The 23,557-nt window shown below is 51.9% G+C and overlaps 1 protein-coding gene across 5 annotated transcripts; it reads left to right on the forward strand.

Annotated features, from left to right (window-relative positions):
• The first annotated feature begins 13,368 nt into the window (after nucleotides 1-13,368).
• Nucleotides 13,369-23,322, forward strand: CDK2AP1 (cyclin dependent kinase 2 associated protein 1). 5 transcript variants are annotated; one of them, XM_069496866.1, is made up of 4 exons: nucleotides 13,369-13,459; nucleotides 18,308-18,405; nucleotides 19,943-20,069; nucleotides 22,495-23,322. In XM_069496866.1, the coding sequence occupies exons 2-4, from the start codon at nucleotides 18,337-18,339 to the stop codon at nucleotides 22,560-22,562; spliced, it is 264 nt and encodes an 87-aa protein (XP_069352967.1). In that variant the 5' UTR covers nucleotides 13,369-13,459; nucleotides 18,308-18,336; the 3' UTR covers nucleotides 22,563-23,322. The 5 variants fall into 5 exon arrangements, with proteins under 5 accessions (XP_069352967.1, XP_069352965.1, XP_069352966.1 ...); XM_069496864.1 differs by lacking the exon at nucleotides 13,369-13,459 and adding an exon at nucleotides 13,741-14,047; XM_069496865.1 differs by lacking the exon at nucleotides 13,369-13,459 and adding an exon at nucleotides 13,936-14,051 and having other exon boundaries at nucleotides 18,315-18,405; nucleotides 22,495-23,272.
• Nucleotides 23,323-23,557: the final 235 nt, after the last annotated feature.

Consider the following 23,557-nt stretch of genomic DNA (forward strand, 5'->3'; position numbering starts at 1 on the left):
AGGTGAAACCGCTAGACCTGGGGAAGGGCAGCGCACAGACCCTCCCGCAGTGAGACAGAATGGCAGGACTGCAGAAGGTGTTCTCTCAGGGGCTGTTACCCCAGCTCCCCTTTCTGCGTGGGAGGGTATCTTTTTTAGCAGGTTGTGGTTTTTTATGGTGTTTTCAAAGCAGCATGAGTGTGAGGATTCTTTAGCATGCAGTTAAGTGACCACCCTCCACCCCCATAGTTCATGGTGCAGTGTGTGCTCTGGAATAGCCATCTTGATACAGAGGGGTGTATGTTATTTTTTTTGTAGAACAGCTTTTTCTTGTTGTTACTTATTTTTTAAAAAGGCCTCTGAAAGCCCTCTCAAAGCAGACTTCAAAAAAGCAACTGGTGTGGATGAACGGGGGTGGGGGTGCTGCGTGCCCACACCCATCGCGGTGCGCCCCCTGGAGGTGGACATCCGACCTTTACACTGTGCCTGTACGAAAGTCAGCAGGTTCAGGTCCACCACCCCATGAGAAACCCCGGCATTCAAGGTCCTTTTCTGTCAAAACTCAAGTCTTCATAACAGTTAACCTCTGTAAAATAGGTCTGTTTATCGCAGAATCTAAATGCCACACCAGAATACAGAGGCCTTGTTTTAACCCCACCTCAGTCCGTTTGGCCTCTGCAATGCCTTTTCTCCCTTTTTAGCAATATGGCTCTGAGCACAAAGATTTGGAAATCATGTTGGTGTTTTCAGAGTTTTCAATATCGGTTGTACTGAAAACCACTTCCTGAGTCCAGAGCTGCTCTCTGGGGGAGCTAGTGTTCCCCTAATTCAGCAACCTCCGTAGGACAAGGTCTCTATCTGCAGTTTGGTGGGATTATCCAGATGTGCTACCAATGATATGAATCTATAAAGGTATTATTAGTCTGTTTCTTTAAACACAACTTGATCAAAAGTAGATGTTAAGCAATTTTCTCTTTTTGCTGCTAAATTGCAGATACATGCTTCAATATCTTCTCTTTACATATATATATATAAATTACCAAGAACCTGCATCCAAAGCAATGTAGTATGTGTATGTGTGTGTGTGTATATATATATTTATTCTAATTCAGTTAATTTAGCACTTCGAGAAACGGTTTTGAGTTGCAACAATAAACCTTTAGTAGTAGTTTGCTTCATCTGTAGTTGTAAAAATTCTAGATTACTAAGCTCCAGAGGACTATAATATCTTAGAGGCACAGTTTTTTGGCTGTAGCCCCTGGGGCGTTCGTTTGCTGGTCTCCGCGTGATGCTGTTAGAAGAAAGGGTACCAGGACAGCATTCACAGTTGAGAAAGAGCCTTCTGCCCTCTGCCTTCCACTTCCACGGGTAGCGTGAGGGAAAAGGCGAATAGATTAGAAATGATTGCTCATCTCACCAGGAGGTAGGGACAGGAGTTCCCCTTGGATCCTTTTCTTGATGAGAGATGAAGAGGAAGGTCCCTATCCAGGTGTTCTCATTTAGAAAGTGGACCTGGGTGATACCTGGTAGAGTGGTGCTAGTGAGCGTTGCCGATGAGCGTTTGTTGACTGCCCTTCCTTGTGTCTTCAGTCTCCCCGACTAACACCACACCCCTGCACACTGCGCATGTGCTCACTTTGCAGCTGAGATGTAGCGAACGTTCCATGTCATGGCTACAGCTGAGAGCAAAAACTGTTGGCAAAAACAAATCTCTCATTGGATGCCAGTTGTCTAATACAAATGCAGTGTCTTTGAAGTGAAAGAAACGCACTTAAATACCCGCGACTCAAGCTAGCTAGCAATTTTTTTCTGAGTACTTGAGGTTCAATCCAAAACCCACCTTCTAATTTTATGCTGTATTTATATGTGTACATAACTGTGTATATATAGAAATGTTAAGTTCTTTTAAATGTAAATATTCCCTGTAAATTGGGACCTTGCCCACCCGTTTTTCCCTTTTCCCTGTTCCCTTTGCCTTCAGTTCTATTTATTCTTTTCTTGACTTTCCCATATGGGGCGTATTTTTTTTTTTTTTTTTTATTTAGAAAAGTATAGAAAACTTCTTAATTGAATTTGTTTCCTATATCTTAGAATTCAGTTGTGCATCTTTGTTATAGAATTCTTACCTGGTTTGTGTTAATATTTTTCAACATGCCTGATTGTGTTTTGCATTTTTATTACAATTTTTATTGTGTGCAATGCATTGTATTGGGGGAATGCACTTGAGTGCTGTTTCTGATTTTGTCATTGTATGACTGGTTTATGCTCATTTCTTTGGAAGCTACAGTGAGCCTGATGTTTTCACATTAAAAAAAAAAAATTGCTTCCCAAGACTTCCTTTAAGCTCCTCTAACTTCTTCAGTGCATTTGGGATCAAACTTGGCTCTGAGCGCAGGAGACCCAACTGGCTCCCACCCTTGCAGTGCTCCAGGTCTGCGCCAAAACCCCGCGCCTCTGGCTTTCCACCTGACAGGGAAGTCTCGTAGGTTTGAAATGGGGGTTTATGGCCTGCTGCTGCGGCATGTTTCATGATCAGTTAAGAAGTTGGGCGTATACTTTTAACCTACAAATAATAAGCAGAAATTTTCTTTGTTATGAACACAGGCAATACCTGCTCTGTTGTAGCCTGTTGCTGTAGAGAGAGGTGGGAGACAGGCTTGGTGCATTAGCAACAGGTGACCTTAGAGGATGTTTATTAAGGAACAGTTGTCCTCCAGAGGGGAGCCACACAGCCGCTGTGGAGGCTCCCCCAGCCGTCGGCTCACAGGGTGACTCCGCTAGAGGGTACCGCAGGCAGGTGCCCGCTGAGGGGCCTGCAGTGTCCTCTGAGCCGTCCCCCGAGCCACTGCTGCTCTCCACCCCCGTGCTGCGGGACTGGTCTTAACCGCGCCAGCCGCAAACCTGGATGGAGGCATTTTTAGTGATGAGGGAAGACCCATGGGTGGTTCTTTAAAAAGGTGATATTTGTCACCTCACCCGGGAGGCAAATATTGGGTTTTTGGCATTAAGAAAATGTTCCTCTGTAACTTTGGGGAAGGATTGCTGTGCGCATTTCTTGGGCCTTTCATTCATGTATAAGTTTCATTCATTACTATTCAACTCGTAGACTTGTTGAGAATTTAAAAGCTGTCTGCATTTGAATAAGTCTTGAGAACTAAATCTTTTATGAATCAGGGTCTGTCACAGATTGCCTCCAGTGCAAATCCCCTGTTCAAACCCTCCTTGCCCAGCTCTCTCCCTCTGGCGCCCCTGGAGCAGTAGGACCGTGCGGTTCGCAGCAGTGGTGCCTCGGCTGCAGCAGTGTGGCAGGGCCAGGGCACAGGTCAGCGAAGAATGTCCTTTAGTGCAGAGTTGAGCAAGGGAGGGAGCCTGCGAAGGTCAGTTCTTTCTGATACTTGCAATTCAGGCCTCCTCCAGGGTGAAAGTCACTCCGCAGGCCCCGCCCTGAAGCCCACTCGTGCCCGAGCAGACATTTCTGGCCAGTGGACGCTCAGGGCCTTTCTTGCTATGACAGTATTTGTGGCACTGAAGAGGATAAAGAAGCTTGAGCCCTCTTTCTGACTTCCACTTTATGGGGCAGAGAGAGCTTTTTTTCTACATAGCACAATGCAGTCTCACCGCTACCAGAAAAAAAAATCATCCTGTTCATGGTTTATACTGAATTTGCAAACTACTGATATTATTTTTCAATAACCACTTGTTTCTGTCATCAACCATGAGAAGGTGGGAAGAGGTACACGGTATCTCTGCAATAAAACTTTTGCCAGGTTCTACCTCCTCTGAGCAAAGGATGCTTTTATATGCAGGCATAGATCTTCCTCCTTTACTGATCTGACATGGTGCATCTTGAGACAACAACATCTGATGGAATCCAAAGACAATTTGAAACAAAGGTGGATGTAAACTCTTGCTTTTATTTCATTCTCTTTTTTTAAATCTCCTTTTTTATATTGCTACTCTGTTCGGGAGTGTCCGTCAGCGTGTGAAGGGTACGCACTGTTCTAATGATACTGCACTGCTTCCTTCGGCCTTCGTGGGAATCCGGTACCAAGTGTCCAGAATTGATTGTTCCGGCCATTTTGATATGTAACTTACAAAATCGGTCTCATGCAATAAAAATGTGTCGGCTGCATTTAGCAAGGTTTACTCTTGCAAGTAAAAGCGATCACCCATGAAGCATAACAAATTCTGTATTTAGTTTTTTTGTTGTGTTTTTGTTTTGGGGTTTTTTTTGTTTGTTTTTGTAAAATTCTTAAATAAATTAAACAAAATAAATAAATATGCTTCTTCCATTGTGCTCCGTCTGTCCGAGTTCGAAGCTCCCGTTGAGCTGTACCAGAGGGCTTCTTCCCAGTGGGGGGGCGGACTTCCTGCGACGTTGTTGTATTTAAAGTGAATCAAAGAAGACATCTCATGGTGAGGACAAGATGGGGCACAGCACTCTTCTTCGGGGCAGAAAGTGGATTCGGCCACACAGCTTCAGTGAGCGCTGCAGGCCTGGGCTTTCTTACACTGGTCCTGAGACTGGGTCACAGCATCTTCCTAAAAGAGGCCACAAAGCCAAGCACAGCCACGAGTGCTGAGGGACCTGGGGCCCCAGGGCTGCCTAGTGATCCGTTCCTGGGGCTGAGCATGGCTCACGGCAGCTGTTCAGTCTGTGAGTCCAGAATTTGAGCTCTGTTTGTGGGGGTGGGGGGGGCAGCATGGATCAGCCAGGCATTGTGTTGCCTGCCTATAGGCCCAGCTATTCGGGAGGCTGAGGCAGGAGGATCGCTTGAGCCCAGGAGTTTGAGGCTGCAGGGAGCTGTGATCGCACCACTGCGCTCCAGCCGGGGAAACAGACTGCGTCTCTGTCTCAGGAAAAAATGTGGAAACGAATGTCGACGATGACGGTAGCGAGCACTGACCCTCTCTGTCGTGTGCTTTCTATGTCCCTTTATTCAGGGCTTCATCCTAGTTTTCAGGTGAAGAAGATCACTTATAAGTCCTTTTAGTTTCAGATGTTTGTGGAATTGGTGCCCTTATTCATTTGTTCAGGGAGCGTTTAACGAGCAACTGTGGCTTGGACACTCCACGTGCCACATGCCTCTCTCAGCGGTGCTCACAGTGGGGGGCGGGGGGGGGCGTCCTGATGGCGGGGGAGTAAGCAGGTGAGCAGGGGAGATTGTCACTGGTCACGGAAGTTGGGAAGAACCTCAGGAGAGCTGAGAGTGCCTGGGGTGGAGGGGGTGGGGGGCCTTAAGGAGGTCGCTGACCCTTGAGTTGACCCCCAGGGAGCTGAGGACCAAGGGAGAGCTGGCAGGAAACATCCCGGTCAGGTGCTGGGAGCGTGGGTGGGTGGGACAGGAGGGGCGTGGCTGTCTCACTCCAGTTCCCAGCTCTGGGGCTCAAGGCTGGAGAAATAGTGGCTGGGTGAGTCCAGTCCAGCTCCTGCCACTAGACCAGGAAGTCGGAGAACTGGGAATGGACAGGAAAGAAGTGAGAAGGGCTTGTCACACACAACAGCCTGTGGGTCACTTTGCCTCGTGGCGGGGTGGGGCCTGTCCACAGGGATCGCATTTACATCCTCACAGCCTCCCTAGGTACTGTCACTTCACTGCTGAGACCGGCACAGAGGTCAGGGAGCCAGCGAGGGGTGTGGCCGGAGCTAGGGGCTGTCCAGACCTCTGCGGAAAGGTGCCGGGAGGGAGGAAGGGGTGGGCGGCAAGGGTGGGTTTTAGCCGCTTTTAGAGTATGGCTTGTCTGGGACCCGGTTTCTCGGTGGAGTTTGAAAGGCCTGGGCGAATCATACTCATTTTGTAGCTTAAAATGCATATGAGAATTTAATCAAATTCAATTTAATCTGTCAGATATGGGAAATAATTGAGCATTAACTGAGGAACAAGGGAGTGTTGTAAGTTTTAACTGGAATTTGACTAAAATATTTGTAAGTTCAGCTTGAAGACTGAAAGGCAACTTCAGTTCTTAAATGCATAACCTTAATAAATTGAGCATTAACCGGAATAACACACGAGACAGCAGATTAATAGAGCTTCCACCAGCCCTGTCGAGTTTGATTTCTGCCACAGTCCGGTTTGCTTTGACCTGTTTCCCTTGGTGTTTTATCTGTCCCCAAGTCCTGTGTCAGCCTCACCGTGTGTTGCCCTGGGCCCGTGCATTATTGACGTTTGTGCTGGATCGTTCTTGTGGTGGGGGCTGTCCTGGGCTTTGTGGGATGCTTAGTGGCATCCCTGCCTCTACCCACCAGATGCCAGCAGTACACACTCACCACCCCCCACTCCCTGATGTAACAACCCAAAATGTCTCCAGACATTGGCACATGTCCCCTGAGGGGCAAAATCACCCCTGGTTGAGAACCGCTGCCCTAGGCAGATTAGTCATAAAGAGGCAAAATAACTGGTGTCCTGGGTTGTGTGTGTGTGCGCGCACACAGGTGCACGCACACATTTGTGTGCTTTTTATGGACAAGTCCCTGGAACAAAGGGCACCACCCCTGAGATAGAGAAAATACAAATGTTAATTGGCTGGGGGTTTGGACTATGCACAATACCATTTCCATAAGTATGAATATTTATCAGCTAGTCATTTGGGAGCATGATGTAAAGAAGCCATCTGTGGAGGCCTTTATGGAGAGAAAGAAGAGGCTAAAAGAAATGTGCAGAATGCTTATTTTTAGAGTCCAATTCTCAGCAACTTGGCTTCGTCCTCCGAAAGCTGCCCACTCTGGGCGTTCGGTGCCTTGTTGGTTAGGACAGGCAGGGGCCATGCTGTTGGTTCCGAATCGCCATCATTTAATGAAGAATTACCACTGAGTATCGTGCCCAGGTGCGGTGGCCAGGAGGACGCTAAATTAGTCCAGAATACTTAGTTCTACTTTTCTGGTTGGTTGTCTGCTTGAATAAGCACGTGACACGAGACGACAGGGAGGTGAGAGTGAATACACAGTGAAAATCGCTCCTCCCCCCAATCCTGCCTCAGTCCCTGTCCAGGCAGTCGTCGTCGTCCCTTTCTTCAGTAACCTTTCTTGGGAAACTTTAGGGGGGTTTTTGGGTATCACAAAAAATGTTTTAACTTTTGTTGCCTTACCTTTGATCCCAGGTAAGATTGGTTTTCACAAAGATTGATGTTTGAGCTCTTAATTATTAGGGAAGTTCCAATTAGAATAACATATTAATCATAGGACATTAGGAAATTCTACAGGTTGAACCTGTAGTCAGAAGCTGAGTGCTTTGTGATGATGCCTGCGGCCCCGCAGTCGCCCCCTCATCGATCGTCCTGGATCCAGGTAAGGTATACAACGCTCTCCATCCCTGTGTCGATACGGGATTTCTGTAGCTTTCTGTTCCCACAGTTTGTATTTCTTGTGTATGCCTGATATGGAGGTATTGATACGAAAATAGGTTTATTATGTCCTCAAATACTTGCATGTCCCATTGTTTGTTTTCTTCCCATAAAAAATCACACTTAAGAAACATAAACTGGCTGGTGCGGTGGCTCACATCTGTAATCCTAGCACTTTGGGAGACCGAGGCGAGGTGATCAGAGAGGTCAGGAGTTCGAGACCAGCCTGAGCAAGAACAAGACCCCCATCTCTACAAAAAATAGAAAAATTAGCTGGGCATGGTGGCGCACACCTGTAGTCCCAGCTACTTGGGAAGCCGAGGCAGGAGGATCGCTTGAGCCAGGAGTCTGAGGCTGCAGTGAGCTATGATGACGCCACTGCAGCACTCCAGGCTGGGTGACAGAGTGAGACCCTGTCTCAAAAAAAAAAAAAAAAAAAAAAGTTTCTAAATCAGAGACTGGCAAACTACAGACGATGGGGTCAAATCACAGTCTACCACCTGTATTTGGCCTTGCAAGCTGAGTTACATTTTCAAATGGTTGGAAAAAATAAAAACATTTTGTAACATGAAAATTATGTGACATTCAAATTTTGGTGTCCATGAAGTTTAATTGAAACACAGCCATGCCCATTCTTTTATGTATCGTCTCTGGCTGCTTTAGCGCTATGACGAGAGTTGCATAGTTACAGAGTCTGTGTGGCCTCCCAAGCCTGGAACACTTGCTGTCTAGCCCTTTACATAAAAAGCTTGCCAGGTTCAATGTCAGGTTCTGAACTGAAAATTAGTTAATTTGAGAGCAAACCCTGCTCAAAGCCCAAGTTGATATGGTCTTGTGGTAGGGTTTTATGTTCTAAGGACAAAAACCACATTGGAATAACTAACTGTGATAACTAATCATGATGCTTCAACCCACAATTTGTCAGGCTGTCAAATGATGGGTCTGGCTACTGACTTAACCAGTTTCTTAGTTCAGTGGCCTCCAAACTTTTTGGTCACATATTCTAATTAAAAAAAAAAATTTATTTTTTAGAGACAAGATCTTACTATGCTACCCAGGCCGGTCTCAAACTCCTGGCTTCATGTGATCCTCCTGCCTCAGTTTCCTGAGTAGCTGGGACTCTAGGCAGAAGCCACCGTGCCTGGCCAAAAAGAAAAGATTTCTGAGCATACTTCCACCTCCACTATTGCTTATTAACTTATTTATTAAGTCATAGTGCTACTGTGCTAATCTGTACACTGTAAATCCCACGTAAATAGAAGTTCTGATATTCTCCCTCTCTGAGCAGTCACCTTGCCTATCATCTGGGGCAGGTGCCACCCTATGTTGGGGCCGATTGCTCTAGACAATGTTGTCCAGTGATAGAAGCAGTTCCAAAATAATTTAAAGGCCTTTCCAGGCTGGTGTTTTTTGTTCGAGAAAAGGGCATGTAAGTTATCTGCCTGTCTCCTTAGTATGTGAAGTGTTGAGAGAATCCCCAGGGATCCGTCCCGTCACACCTCTCCAGTCCTACAGATGAAGGTCTAGGGAGGTCAGGCAAGTTACCCGAGGCCTAAAGAGGGAGTTTCATATAGACGCTGTCAGTGGAGCCACTGGGAATGTTTCCTGCCCCACTCTGGGGTTTTAACTCTTAGACACAGAAGGAAGAGGAGGAAGGAGAAAACCCTGGTCCCCTATGAAGCCTGCTGTAGCAGGTTGGACAGTGCCCTCCCCCAAACATCTGGCCACCTGAAACCCGTCACTGTGACCTGGTTTGAAAAAAAGGCCTTTGCAGATGTAATTAATGTAAGGATCTCGAGATGAGATCATCCTGGATTCGGGTGGGCCCTAAATCCAACGGCAAGTGTCCTTAGAAGAGAAGGGGAGAAGACACACAGAGGAAACAGCCACGTTTAGAAAAAGGCAGGGGTTGGAGCGATGTGGCCACCAGCCAAAGAACGCCTGGAAGCAGCTGGAAGAGGCAAAGGATTCTCTTCTCAGCCTGTGGAGGGAGCACGGCCCGGCCAGACTTCTGGCCTCCAGAACTTCGAGGGAATAAATTTCTGTTGTTTTAAGCTACTAAGGTGGTGGTCATTTGTTGTGGCAGCCATGGGAAACTAACATATCTGTTATGGAAAGTGAGTTGTGACCAGGAAGAGGGTGAGAGCTGGAGTCCTACTCGCAGAGGAGCTCTGACCTAACTTTGTCTCATTTCTAGGAACACACTGAAGCTACTCATGGAATGTTCTATTTGCCCAATGAGAACATTCAAGGATGCAGTTTTTTCCTTTAAGAAGCTCAAGCTCATGGAGGAGACAGACCAGATTAAGTGCAGTAGCAGGCATTAATAGAGAGGCAGCCAGCCGGGAAAGGCTTTTCAGAGGTAGGGATATTTGAGCTGGGCTTTGATGGATGAGCAGGAGTTTGCTAAGTGGAGCACAAGGGCAAGTTGGAGATGGGGGGTAAGGTGAGGGCTCCAGTATGGTGGGGGAAGAGGATGGCGTAATGTGGCTGTCATGGCTGGAATATAATCTTTATGACAATATGGGGATTGTCTTCCCCCACTGTCCCTAGAATGGTTGCTTAATATTTGGTAGACTCTATTTATTGAATAAGCGGGAAAAGACACATAATCTCATTTGATGCATGAAAACAAAGCATTTGACAAAGTCCAACACCTTTTCATGGTAAAAACACTCAACAAAGTAGGAATACAGGGAACTTCATACAGGCCCACAGCTACCATCATACTTACTGGTGAAAGACTGAAATCTTTCCCAAGATCAGGAACAAGACAAGGATGTCTGCTCTTGCCACTTCTATTTGATATTGTACTTACCAGAGGTTCTAGTTAGGGCAATTGGGCAAGAAAGACATCTAATTTGAAAAAAAAAAAGAAGTAAAACTATCTCTATTTGCAGATGACACGATCTTATGCATAGAAAACCCCAAAGAATACACACACACACACACACACACACACGCACTATTAAAGCTAATAAGTGAGTTCAGCAATGTTGCAGGGTGCAGTATCAATATATAAAAATAAGCTTTATCACTATACACTAGCAATGAACAATCCAAAAATGAAATTAAGAAGACAATTCCATTTACAATAGCATCAAAAATAATGTAATATTAAGGAATAAAGAAGTACAAGATTTGTACACTGAAAACTATAAAACATTGCTGAAATTAAACAAATAAGACCTGAATAAATGGAGACAGCCTGTGTTTGTGCCTTGGAAGACTTAATATTGCAATTAGGATAGCAAAACTCCCAAGATGGATACGCGCATTTAATGCAAGCCCTATCAAAATTCCAATTGTCTTTTTTTGCAGAAATGGATAAGCTTATCTTAAAATTCACATGGGAATAAAATGCAAGGAACCCAGCACAGCCACAACAACCTTGGAAAAGAACAAAGCTGGAGGAAGCACACTCACCGATTTCAAAACTACTACAAAGTTACAAAAATCTGGCTGTGTGGTGCTGGCATAAGGATAAACATAGAGCAATGGCATAGAATTGAGAGTCCAGAAAGAAACCTTCACATTCTTCATCAACTGATACTCGACAAAGGTGTCAAGACAATGCCACGGGGAAAGGAATAGTCTTTTCAACAAAAGGCGCTGGGACAACTGGAAATCCACGTGCAAAGAATGGACTTGGACCCACCTCACGCCATACACCAAAAATAACTAAAAATGGATCAAAGACCTAAATATGATAACAAAAATTAAACTCTTCAGAGAAAACAGGTAAAAACCTTAGTGACCTCAGACTAGATATGATGCCAAAAGTATAAGAAACCAGAGAGAAAAATGGATAAATTGGACTTCATCAAAGTTAAAAAAAGTTTTGTGCATCCAAGGACATTATCAAGAATATGAAAAGACAACCCATCATATGGGAGAAAATATTTGCAAATCATACATCTGCTAAGGGTCTAGTATCCAGAATATATACGGAACTCTTACAGTTCAACATAAAAAGACAAATATCCCAATTAAAAAATGCAAAACTGATTGAAATAGATATTTCCCCAAAGAAGATAGACAAACAGCTGGTAAGCACATGGAATGATCCTCAACCTCTCTTGCTCATCAGGGAAATGCAAATCAAAACGACAAGGAGTTACCAGTTTACACTCACTAGGGTGCCTAAAATAAAAAAGTCAGATAATAACAAGTGTTGGTGAAGATGTGGAGAAATTGGAACCTGCATGCATTGCTGGTGGGAATGGAAAATGGTGCAGCCACTATGGAAAGCAGTTTGGCAGTGCTTCAAAAAGCGAAACAGTTATCATGTGACCCACCGATTCCATTCCTGGGTATATACTCAAAAGAAATGAAAATGTATGTTCAAACAAAAACCTGTACACAAATGTTCATAGCAGCACTTTTCATAATAGTCAAAAAGTAGGAATGACCCAAATGTCCATCAACAGATGAATGGATAAACAAAATGAGGTATATTCATACAATGGAATATTATTCAGCCATAAACAGGAATGAAGTTACATGATACAGTATGCATGAACCTTGAAAACGTTATGGTGAGTGAAAGCAGCCAGACAAAAAAGGCCACATAGTGTTATCATTACGTTTACATGAAATGTCCTGGATAGGAAATCCACATCAATTAGGGGCCGCCCTAAAGCCAAGGGGAGGGGAAGGAGGAGTCACTACTACTGAGTTTTATGCTAAATGAATTATATCTCAATTAGAAAAAAAAAGGAAAAATATTTGCAATGATGCCCAGGACTTCATGTGAGAGAGTGGGCATCGTGGGGAAAATGTGATAATATGGAAATAGAATATCTCAGAACATTTCTAGAAGGGACTGGGCCGGCCACTGAGATCTGGAGTCTTGCCCCGAGGAGATAGAGGCCTATTCAAACATCCAATAATAGGGGTGGAGCCAAAATTAGTCCCTAGGTGTGCCTGCCTCAGGTGCCCTCCGCTGGTAGCGTCTAGCCCTAGCCGGTAGCGTCTAGCCCTAGCTCTCGTGGCTACCGAGTGCTTGGAATGCGGCTAGTCCGAATTGAAATGCGCTGTAAGTATAAAACACACTGGATTTTGAAGACTTAGTATGATAAAAAGAATGTAAAGTATCTTATTAATACTTTTTGAAATTCAGCATACATTGAAATCATACTGTTCTGGATCTATTGTGTTAAATATAAAATTGATTTCACCAGTTTCTTTTTACTTTCAAAAATGTGACTACTAAAATAATTGACAATTACATATTTGGCTCGCATTTATTTCTTTTGGGTAGTGCTACTCTTAAGTATTGGGCCCCTGGGGCCAGTGCACAAGGGTGGCATTAATTTATTCATGAAATAAGGTTTCACTGAGCATCTTTCACCGGCGCTAGCCAAAAGCTGATCACAGGGTGGGGGTTAAGCTGGGAAGCGGGTGTGCCTTCAGTCCCAAAGCGAGGAGACGGGGCCGGGTGGGTATTCCTTCCTCCCTGCGGGCAAGGTTGATGCCTTTGTCACTAGATCCAGAGATGATGTCTGAATGTCTTGTGCCTAATTTAAAAAAACCCTGCAAACCGTAGCGATTAAAAGCAACGGAAAAGGGTGGGCGTCTAATGTATTTTTTATTTTTTTTATTTTTTTGAGACTGGGTCTCGCCTTGTCTCCTGGGCTGTATGTATTTTTTGATGGGCATTACTACGTCGGCAGAACTCCACAAAAATGGTACCTGGCGAAGGTTATTCATCGATCCAAAATCAGACCCAAGGATGGGGCCGAGGGTGGGGTCTCAGGAGGGTCAAAAATTGCAACGTAAACTCCAGGGGGTAGAAACTTTGCCAAGTTCATTCTTTTGTATCCTCAGAGCCTAGAACGGCACCTGACACGTAGTAGGTGCTCCCCTGATGTATCCGAATGAGTGAATATGCAAAATTATGTGCACGCAGGGATGGATTTTCCGAGTGGGAGGGTGGGAGGAGGCCTCCAGCTTTTGTCCGTCTCAAAGGAGTCTCAGGCTCCCAAACGGTTAAAAACCACTTAATACCGACGGAGACATGAAATTTATTTGAAATCAATGTCAAGCATTGGTTATTCTAATTCTGGGGCATGGCCAGACCTGGACATCTGGAATGATCTACGCGCTTAAAAACGCCACTCGCCACCATTTTCTCCAGGTAATTTTCCATCCCTGCCCCCACAGTCAAGGGAGGAAAAGTACTTCTTAAATCCTTCCCAGCGACGTTCAGAAGGGAAAGAAGCGGTCGGCGGAAAACGCTCCAGGGCGGGGAGCGAGGGGGCGGCGAGGCGGGCGCGCGGGCCCGGGACCCCAGCCCCCCAAACTTTGGCAAGTTGCGGGCGCCGAGCGCACCCGGAGGCGCGGGGCGCGGCCGCGGGCGGAGCCGCCCCCTGACGCCGGGCCGCCCCTCCCGGCCCGGGCCGCCCCGCGGCTCGGCTCAAAGTTTGCGGCCGCCCCTGCGCCGCCCGCCCGATGTATGGGTGATATACTGCGGCGGTGTCAGGGTGAGGGACGGCCATATTTGCCGGTGCGGCCCGAGCCGTCAACAACAAAAAGTGCGCGGGCGCTCGGCGGGAGCTCGGACGGCCGCGGGGACGCCGGGGCCGCCGCGCCGCCGCCCGGCCTCGCCGCCGCCGCCGCCGCCCTCGCGGCCTGGCCCGGCTGCGCCCGGCGCGCCCGCCGCCCGGGGGGATGTCTTACAAACCGAACTTGGCCGCGCACATGCCCGCCGCCGCCCTCAACGCCGGTGAGTGAGCGCGCCCCGCCGGCCGAGCGCGCCGCGTCCCAAGTGCCGCCAAGTTGGGGGCCCGCGCGCCCGGCCCCGGCCCGGGGCTCCCGGGGGCCCGCGGCGGCCGGGGGCGGCGGGCACCGGGTCCGGGTCGGGGGCAGCGCCGCCGCCGCCGCCATGATCCCGGCGCCCGCCGCCAAAGTTCGCGGGTGCGCTCGGCGGGCCGCGGGGCCCGGGGAGCGGGGCCGGGGGCGCGGGCAGCCGCCGCGGTCCCCCCACGCCGGCGGCCGCGGATCCCGGGGAGCGCGGCGAGCGAGGGCGAGGGCGGGGGGAGGCTTTTTCTCGGCTCTTTTTTCCTCCGGCTTTTGGGCGGCTCGGCGAGGGCCCCTGCCGGCGGGAGTCGGGAGCGGCCCGGGCCGCGCCGGGTGCCGGGAGCGGGGCGCGGGGTGCGGGGTGCGGGGCCCGGGCCGCCCTGGGGAGCCGGGTCAGGCCGGGCTGGGTGCACGTGGGCAGGGCCGGGCTCCGCGTGGGCAGGGCGGGGGGCGGCGGGGTGCCCGGCTGCAGCGGGCCCTGAGGGTCGCGGGGCCGCAGGGACGGGGACGGGGTGGCCGGCGGGCAGGGGACTCAGTGGGCCAGGGGGCCTGGGCTTGGCTCGCGGAGCAGGGGTTGCCTCATGCGGGTACGCGGGGATCTCCTCAGGCTTTTGCGGAGTGAAAGAAGTTGAAGACCGGGGGCTTCTGGGCCCGTGGGGTGGGTGGGTGAGGGCAGCAGCTCACTCGGGGCCCCCCCATGCGGGAGCCCCACGTCTGGGCCTCGAAGGCCCCGGCTTCTGCAGCCGGGAGGGGGACCCTCTCCCTTGCTGGGCTGGGGCTGGGCGCTCCCAGGAAACTCCTGCAGAAGTTGTCAGGCAGCTTCAGGCTGCGCCCAGGGACTTGCCCCAGGGACCAAGGGGGCGAAAGATTGTGGGATTCGGAGGTGACCCGGTTTGTGCCTTCACCAGGGCCCCTGTTCTTTAGACACTTGGTTTGGAACAGACTTCCCAAAAGGCGCGTTGGGTGGGGGGGCCTAGGGAGCAGGAGGCCTCAAGGGGGGAGGGGATTGGCCTTGCTGGTCACAAATGCCACGCTGGCTGTTGGGCTCAAGTTCTGGGCCTTGTCTCCAAATGTTGACTCCGTAATTCCACAAATTCGAAGAGGGACCTGGAAAAGCGAGATTTAAAAAAATCTTTTTGGACACGGAGGTGTAGGGTTCGGAAAGGGTTAAGAGTCAGGGCGCGGAGGGAGAGTTGAATTGCTCAAACGTGGGCTCTGAGCTCCGAGGAGCAAGCAGCCACTGTTTTCTCCTCAAACACTCTCACCTCCTCTGGGGTCCGCAGACCTTACAAAGACGGGCTTTGTTGCCAGGTAGGATCGCCCCAGGCTTCCTCTCCGAGCCTGGGTGCTGCGGGGGTGCGCTGCCCCTCTGGACAAGGTCCGATCTCAGGCCTGCCCTGGAGTCGCCGGGGCACCGGCCCTAGACTGAGACCTTTGGGGTTTGGGGTCACAGGGACGAGGCACCCCTGGGGCCCCTGAAGCCCTGTTCTGGGCAGGCCAGCACCTGCACTCAGGTCTCCTTTCTCCTGAGGGGACTTCCAGGAGTGCTGAGGTTCCCAGAGCTCTGGTGTCTTGGTGGGGGGCCGCCCACCCCCATGGGCCCCTCTGCGGAAAGCCGGGCTCTCTTCCTGCCATTTGCATCCAAGATGGACTCTCCGCTGCCTGCCGCTCCTCCGGCTTCCTTGTCATCATCCCTCACGCCCTCCAGCCCTGCCTCCTGCTCACGGGTTGCCAAGCCAACCCGCGGCCTGGCCGGCGGTGGCAGTGGCGGAGTTAGACAAAGCCCCCGCCTCCCCTGCCCGAGAGCCCCCCCCAGGCGCCCCAAGTGGCGGGAAGGCCGCCAGCTCCCCAGGCCCAGGCGCTCTTTGTCTGGCGTGGGGGCGGGGAGCTGCGCCTGGCCCCAGGAGCTTCCTGGCCTCTGCCAACCCCTCCGGCTCCCTGCACACTGCGCTCATTGTCTGAGATGCTCCGAGACGGCTGTGCTGACGTGGTCCCTGTGTCCTGGTCCCTGTGTCTTCAGCAAGGAGTGGCCATGAGTGGAACTCAGGGCCCTTCTGCCAACTCTCCCCAGGGCCACAACCCCGCAACACTGAATAAGGGACCAGCCTTGGCACAGAGTCGGGGTCACCTGCCACTTTACTGGGTGATGGGAGAGTTGAGCTCTGAGCCATTGCTCGACTCTCCCCCAACCAAAATGGGGCAATTGCCCGTTCCTCCTCCCTTTCTCTTAGCCCCCCAAAACCTAACCCCAGTACCATCAAACAGCAGACTCTAGAGCCTTAGACGCTAATGAGAAGCACTGCCTGTAACAACAGATGGAGAAACTGAGGCCCCAAGAGGGAAGGGCCTTGTCTCAGGTCCCACAGCCTGGACCAGCTCCTAGTCCAGGAGGGGAGATGGAGAAGAAGAGGGGGCAGAGGGTGGACAGGGGACGTGTGGGAAGTGGCCAGTGTGCTGGAATCTTCTAAATGTCCTGAAGGGCTGTGTCTTCCCAAGCCCAGAGAGCTGTCACTTGTCACTGCTCATAGCCGTCAGGACTGGAACCCAGGTCTGGGCCTGCAAATCCCGTCACCCAGGCCACGCCCACTGCCACATGGGAAGATGTGCGGGAACTGGGGGCGCCCGCCCTGCGCCATTCCTGCGTGCTGGCCACTGCACAGTCACAGTGGCTGTGGACGGAGGGCCTGCTTGTAGTTCGTCCCCATCCTGAGTAGCACGTCCCTGTGGCACAGGTGTCTCATCATCCCCACTTGGGATTGTGGAAACTGAGGCGCAGAGTGGCCCAGTGCTCTGCCTGGTTCAGGATCCAAGGCCATGTTTGCTGAGCAGGCTGCTCAAGCTTCGGCATAAACCAGGGCACAGGGGAGTCCAGGGCAGGCCCGAGACCTAGGAGACGTCTCAGGTGCTGTCCCAGCGCCTGGACGAGGGTCGCTGTTGGGGTATCCAGCCCTCTGCAGTGGCCTCTTCTGTGCCACGTGGCCTGGGGTCAGGCCCCCTCGGGTCCGCGTCTCTCTGTGCAGCGAGGGGCCTGGATCCGGGGTTCTCCAGGGCCCCTCCCAGCTCCATCAGCCCGAGCTCCTGAACTTCCTTCCTCCCCTGCCCCTCCCCTCGCCCACACCAAACGAGCAGCTGGTTGGTTTGGCCAGACTGGCACCAGCTGTCCATCCCCGGGGCCAAGTCAGTGGAGCCCGCTGTGTGCGAGAGAGAGAGAGACCGTGTGGCTCTGGGGGCGGCAGGCGGGCAGCTGCCGAGGAGGACTAGGTAAATTCTCCATGGTTACCGCTGTTTGTAATTCTGCAGGATGTCCTTTACCCGCTAATGGCCACTGGGACGCCATTGTGGGTCTGCATGCTCCCAGCCACCGGCTCCCCACCCGCATCCGGCAGGCTGCGTCCTGAGCTGGGCCCTGGGCCCGACTTGGTGTCTGACTGCTGGCGCTGGACAGTGTCCCTGAACGTTGCCTCCCATACGTGGGGACTTAACCCTCCTCTCTTGAGGTGCAGAGCCCTGGGAGTGTGGACTGTCACCTCCTTGGAGGGGGTGACAGAGGTTGAGGGGTGTGTCTCAGGGCACACAGGCTGAGGTGGTCCAGGTTGCTGGTTTTGTGTGCAGCGCACCTGTCTGCAGCCAGGGCTGGGTCCCCGTCCTCGAAGGCCTTCGCCTGTCTTCCTCCCAGTGAGTCCAGCAGCGAGCTGGGCGCCCAGGAGCAAATGGGCTTCTGTGTGTTCGGAATCTCGGTCCAGGTGTGGACCGGCCTTGGGAGTGGGTGGGCCGTTGTGGCAGTGATGTGGCTCTAGGTTATCAACCTCTGGGGACCAGGACACAGAAAGGGGACAGGCAGGGCTGAAAACAGCAGTGGCTTTCATCTTTGTGCCAGTCCCCCCTGCTTGGAAGGCTCTGGGGTGGCGGGGACGGAGTTGTGTGATTGATTTCCTGTGTCTGCCGCAGAGGTGGGGCGGGCGGTGCGTTTTGGCCACGTCTTTACTGTCAGTCCTCTCGGCGGGCATCAGGGCCATGGCCTGTCAAACTGGAGGTCAAGAGCAGGGTTGTTTGTCCTGTAGGGACAGAAGAGCACAGTTGGTGGCATGGGTCTTGGGCAGGGCACTGTTGCAGGACCCCGTGTCCTCACCTTGGGCACAGCCAGCCCAGGCTGTGACACTGCTGACCTCTCTTTCCTACCCTGTAGCTGGGAGCGTCCACTCGCCTTCCACCAGCATGGCGACCTCCTCACAGTACCGCCAGCTGCTGAGTGACTACGGGCCACCGTCCCTAGGCTACACCCAGGTATGGTGCCACGGTGGGGGCTGGGTGGCCTCAGCACTGGGAGGAGGTGTGCTCCCCACCGTCTGGGAGCGGAGTCGGTAGAAAGCAGAGGAGCAGAAAGGACTGCAGGGCAGTCACCTGCACTTCCTGCGCCCAGGGCCCGGGCTTGGCGCCTGTTCAGACAGGAGACCTCACAGTGGAGGGGCGACAAGCGCTGGGCTTCGTGGGGATGCTGAGGTGGGCCAGGAAGGGGAGCACAGGGAACCGGCGGCAGCCGCCCCGTCTGTCTCCCCAGTGGGCCCCCTCACTCCTCTTTCCTGGGCAAGGGAGGCCCAACCTTGACCTTGGATCTCTAAGCTGGGACGGAGGAGAGGGGCTGTCCCATTTGCTGTCCATCAGCCGTGGGCCCAGGGAAAGGAGGACGGACTGTGTCTTAAAGGAGTCAAGATGTGCGAGGCTGTGTACCTGCTTCCACCACTTTCTAGACTGTGACCCCCATGTGGCACCCCCCCCTCCCCGAGGGCTCAGTGTCCTTGTCAGTCCCCTGGTGAACCTAGTACCTGTCTCGGCGGCTGGTGAACAGCAGGAATGGGACAAGCCACCACTGCAGCCACATGCTGAATCTGCCAGGGACACACCGCCCCTGGCCAGGCCCCAGTCCTCCGAGCCGGGGTCCTCGTCAGCTGGAAGGTTCTCCCTGGGCCAGGCCCAGTGTGAGTGTTCCAGAGTCGCCACGAGTGTTCCGAGGTCGCCCCGGAGGCTGCTCCTCGGGGCGGTGGCCGCCCAGCCGCAGCACCCAGCCCCCCGGCCATGGCCCGCCAGGCTGTCCTGTCCCAGGAGGAGAAGCAGGCGCGGGCCCGGGAGCGGGACCGGCTGAAGAAGCGGCGGCGGCGGGAGGACGGGCTGAAGCACAGCCTGGAGCGGCAGCGCAGCGCCATGGCCATGCGGCGGCCGCGGCGCCAGGAGAGGAGGGACCGCCAGGCTCGGAGGCAGCGGTGGTGCCAGGGGGCTGAGCGGCAGGACCAGGACCAGGACCAGGACGGGAGGCCGGAGCACGAGGCCAGGGGACACAGGCGGCAGAGGAGGAGGGGGGAGCTGGCGGCCTTGCTGACCTGGGGGCTCTGGGTGGCGGTCGGAGGAAGAGGTTTTCTGTGGGGTGGGCCCTGCTGGTGGGAGGACGAGTGAATGGGACACACCCCAGGCTCTGTCCTGCTGGCCCCAGGTGTGGCCTCCATCGCCCTGGATGTACCTTATCCATCTGGTCTCGGGAAATTCTCCGAACTTTTTTTGTTGACATAAGCCAGCTCTTCTGTCTGTTTTGTTTGAGATGATAAACTGGCTTTCTGGAGACTGCTGGGTGGTTCCCTTGAGTGTACGAGGATGGGAGAGTGAGGACCAGCCTCCCTGACCTGCACTTGTCCCCCAGAGTGGGACGCGTGGCCTCCCAGCTGAGGCACCAGCGCTGGGAGCCTGAGGCCAGGCTGCCTGCCCTGCAGCGAGCTGCCCGGGGCTCGGGGTGGGGTTCAGCCCATCTGAATTCATTTCTTCCTGACTCCAGGGAACGGGGAGCAGCCAGGTGCCCCAGAGCAAGTACGCGGAGCTGCTGGCCATCATCGAGGAGCTGGGGAAAGAGATCAGACCCACCTACGCCGGAAGCAAGAGCGCCATGGAGAGGCTGAAGCGCGGTAAGCTGAGGGCCAGATGCCCCCACCAGGTGATCCCGCGGCCTCAAAAGATTTTCTGGGGAAAACGCTGGAGTGAGGGTTAGGGAGGCGTCCCCGATGCGTTGGCACTCCTGGCTCCGGTTTTGCTACAGAATCGCTGTCTGATGTGGAGGCTTCGGGAAGAGCCCCGGGGGCTGGTTCTCTTTGAATGGGCTTTCAGGCAGGGCAGCCCCCGCCGGTGAGCCCCCTCACCCTCGCGCCTGCCAGAACGGTCTGCTGGCTCTCGAGGGAACCTTTGGAGCCCCCAGACTCTGCAGCTCTGTCCCCGCCTGCTGCACTCCTGTTGGCCGCAGCAGGGAGCCAGATACAGCAACTTCCTCCTCTGGGCACTTGTGACCACAGAGGTTGATCATGACCCGGGGTTTAGGGTTCACCAGTCCCTGCACTGCCCTTGCTGTCCCCTCTTTGGAGCAGGGGCCCAAGGAAGCATGTGGTCTGTACTGGGGTCCGGGGAGGGAAAGGGGAGAGCACTCTGAAGTTCTTTAATGACTGAAGAGGGAGGACGGGCGGGCAGAGATCACAGAACACAAGGGACAGCGAGGTGTGACTGACCAGCTGGTTTTGGAAGGACGTTAACTAGGTTGCCACCTCGTGGAGTGAAAGGGGGTGGAGGGGACAGGATTTCTGTTTCAGAAGGTGGCAGTTCAGAGCTGTGGCCTGTGAGCTCATCTGAGATGAGGAAGGATTTGGGGACTAGAAGAGCAACTCCGCAGAAAAGGAAAGAGGAAGCGTGTGGCGTCCGTGGGGGCTGCTGTTGAGGGCGTGAATCCCCAGGGGCGCCTGGACCAGCGGAGGACAGGCTGCTGCCGAGAGCAGGGACGTTCCTGACACCTTTGTGAAGAGCTTGACTGAGTGCAAGGCTGGACTGGGTGCGAGCAGGGCGGCTTGGAGGAGGGGCTGGCTGGTGAGGGGTGTGGCTGCAGAGGGCGTGGGGAGGGGCGTGCAGGCCACCCCTGGGCCAGCCTGGAGTCCCCACGGCATCGCTCTGCTCCCAGGGCCCCTGCTTGGAAGTCAGAGGAGCAAGACAGTTCTGGGAACTGGAGTGCGGCTCACCGAAGGGAATGCGGGGAAAATGCTGGAGCCCAGCGTCTGACAAGCAATTTGTAGTCACCCAGAAAAGGCAGTGGTTCAAGTCCAGTGGATACGAGCTGATGGTTCCTCAGTGACAAGACCTCGTGCTACCCTCTGGCCAGCCAGGCCCACGCTAACCAAACTTAGGTCACAGCAGGCTGAGACGGGTCACAGAGGGCGTAGGGCTCAAGAGCACTGTTGGCAAACGATAGCCCGTGAACCAAGAATGGTTTTTACAGATTTTAATGGTTGAGAAAAATATTAGTTCGGGACATGTGAAAATTAGTGAGATTCAAACTTCAGGGGCCATACATAAAGCTTTGTTGGAGCATGGCCACACCCGTGGTTTACAGATTGGCTGCTTTCAGGATACGTGATGGTCACGTTGAGTAGTTGTGACAGAGACTGTGGCCTGAAAAGCCTACAATATTTGCTGTCTGGCCCTTTCCGAGACTCTAAGAGAACACTTGTGAGGTGTGGACACGCAAGTTTTAGCTGCTGGTGATGTGGGGATGTCATTCACAGTGGCCTCTGGGAGTCGTATACTAGAAGGAATAGAATTCTTGGTGTCTATTAAAATGAGATCAGGCTGGGTGCAGTAGCTCATGCCTGTAATCCCAGCACTTTGAGAGGCCGAGGCAGGAGGATCCCTTGAGGCCAGGAGTTTGAGACCAGCCTGGGCAACATAGCGAGACCCCATCTCAAACTAAATAAATAAATAAAATGAGATCAATATTTCATGGAGCTCAGTGGAAGCAAAAATAAAAAGAAGGAAAAAAGGTAACCATAAAAGAGACTCCTAGGGCAGAAGGTGGCTGAAATATCTGCATCCGGAGGGAAGGATGTCATTCACAGTAGACAGAGTTGAACACACATGAGCCTCGTCCTCCTGTATGGTAACATGTGCAGGCCAGAAGTATTCTCTTGCCTGCTTGACAGCAGTCAAGCCCTTTCTAGAACTCAGACTATCGTGTAGACAGAGGAAAATCTTCACAGTGGGTCAGGCTTAAAGAACTTGGGTGGAAAAATTTATTCCCATCATCCGACAGAATGTCATGAAAAGAGAGCTTGCTGGTCCCACCTTGAGTGCAGGAAGAAAGTTTTAGGGAGACATGAAGGGCTTTGGCTTTGAGAGGTGGCATGGGGTCTGTCAGTGTCCTTCAGGGTTGTTTGGACGCAGGTGCCCTGAGTTCCCTTCCAGTCTGAGGGCTTGTGGCCGGGGAGTAGCAGGATGGACCCTCTTCCTGTTCTGGAATGGGTTCTTCTGGCTGGGTGGCGAGACGTGGGTGAATCCTGGCCTCTGCTTCTCTTGCAGGCATCATTCACGCTAGAGGACTGGTTCGGGAGTGCTTGGCTGAGACGGAGCGGAATGCCAGATCCTAGCCGCCCGGTTGGTTTTGAAGGCTTTCCATCTTTTTACGAGATGAGAAGTAACAGTTCATCTCCCCTGTTCAGATGAAACTCTTGTTTTCAAAATGGTAGCAGTTTGGTTTTTCCTCCCATGGTTCACTTGACTCTGAACCTACAGTCTCAAAGATTGAGAAAAGATTTTACGGTTAATTAGGATTTGCATTTTAAGTAGTTAGGAATTACCCTCTTTTTTTTTTTTTTTTTTTGGTAAGCATTGGTTTAAAAGATGCACGTGAAGTTATCTTGCAGCAAACTAGTTTGCCCCCAAGACACCCGGGTCTCCCTTTAATCTTCTCTTCTGAGTACATTTCTGTTACCCACGTTGTTCTTTGTTCCTTTTCATAAGGTAATACAGCTCTAGGGATCGCTTTTAACGCACACTGACAGCATGCCTTCCTCAGTAGCTGGTCCGTTTGCCACACAGTGTAGAATCTGCTTAATGTAACTTCTTTTTTGCTTAAGCATTTGCATGACTATTAGTGCTTCGAAGTCAGTTTTAAAAATGCACAAGTTATAAATACAGAAGAAAGAGCAACCTACCAAACCTAACAAGGACCCCCGAAAATTTTCGTACTAAGACTGTAAGTAGATTTCAGTTCTGCGTTTACTGTAAGTTGATAAAAACATCTGGAAGAAAATGACTAAACTGTTTGCATCTTTGTATGTATTTATTACTTGATGTAATAAAGCTTATTTTCATTAACAATTTGTATTAAAATGTGGGTTCCTTGAATTCCTAAGTGCTATTTTAAAACAGCTCCTCTCTCAGTAACTCAGGAAGCTGAGGCAAGAGGATCACTTGAAGCCAGGAGTTCAAGATCAGCCTGGGCAACATAGCAAGACCCCATGTCTACAACAAAATTAAAAAATTAGCTAGGGATGGTGGTTATACACCCATAGTCCCAGCCAGCTACTCGGAAGGCTGAGGTGGGAGGATCCCTCGAGCCTAGGAGTGGGAGGCTGCAACG

This window comes from Eulemur rufifrons, chromosome 21, assembly GCF_041146395.1.
Source record: "Eulemur rufifrons isolate Redbay chromosome 21, OSU_ERuf_1, whole genome shotgun sequence".
Taxonomy (NCBI): Eukaryota; Metazoa; Chordata; class Mammalia; order Primates; family Lemuridae; genus Eulemur; species Eulemur rufifrons.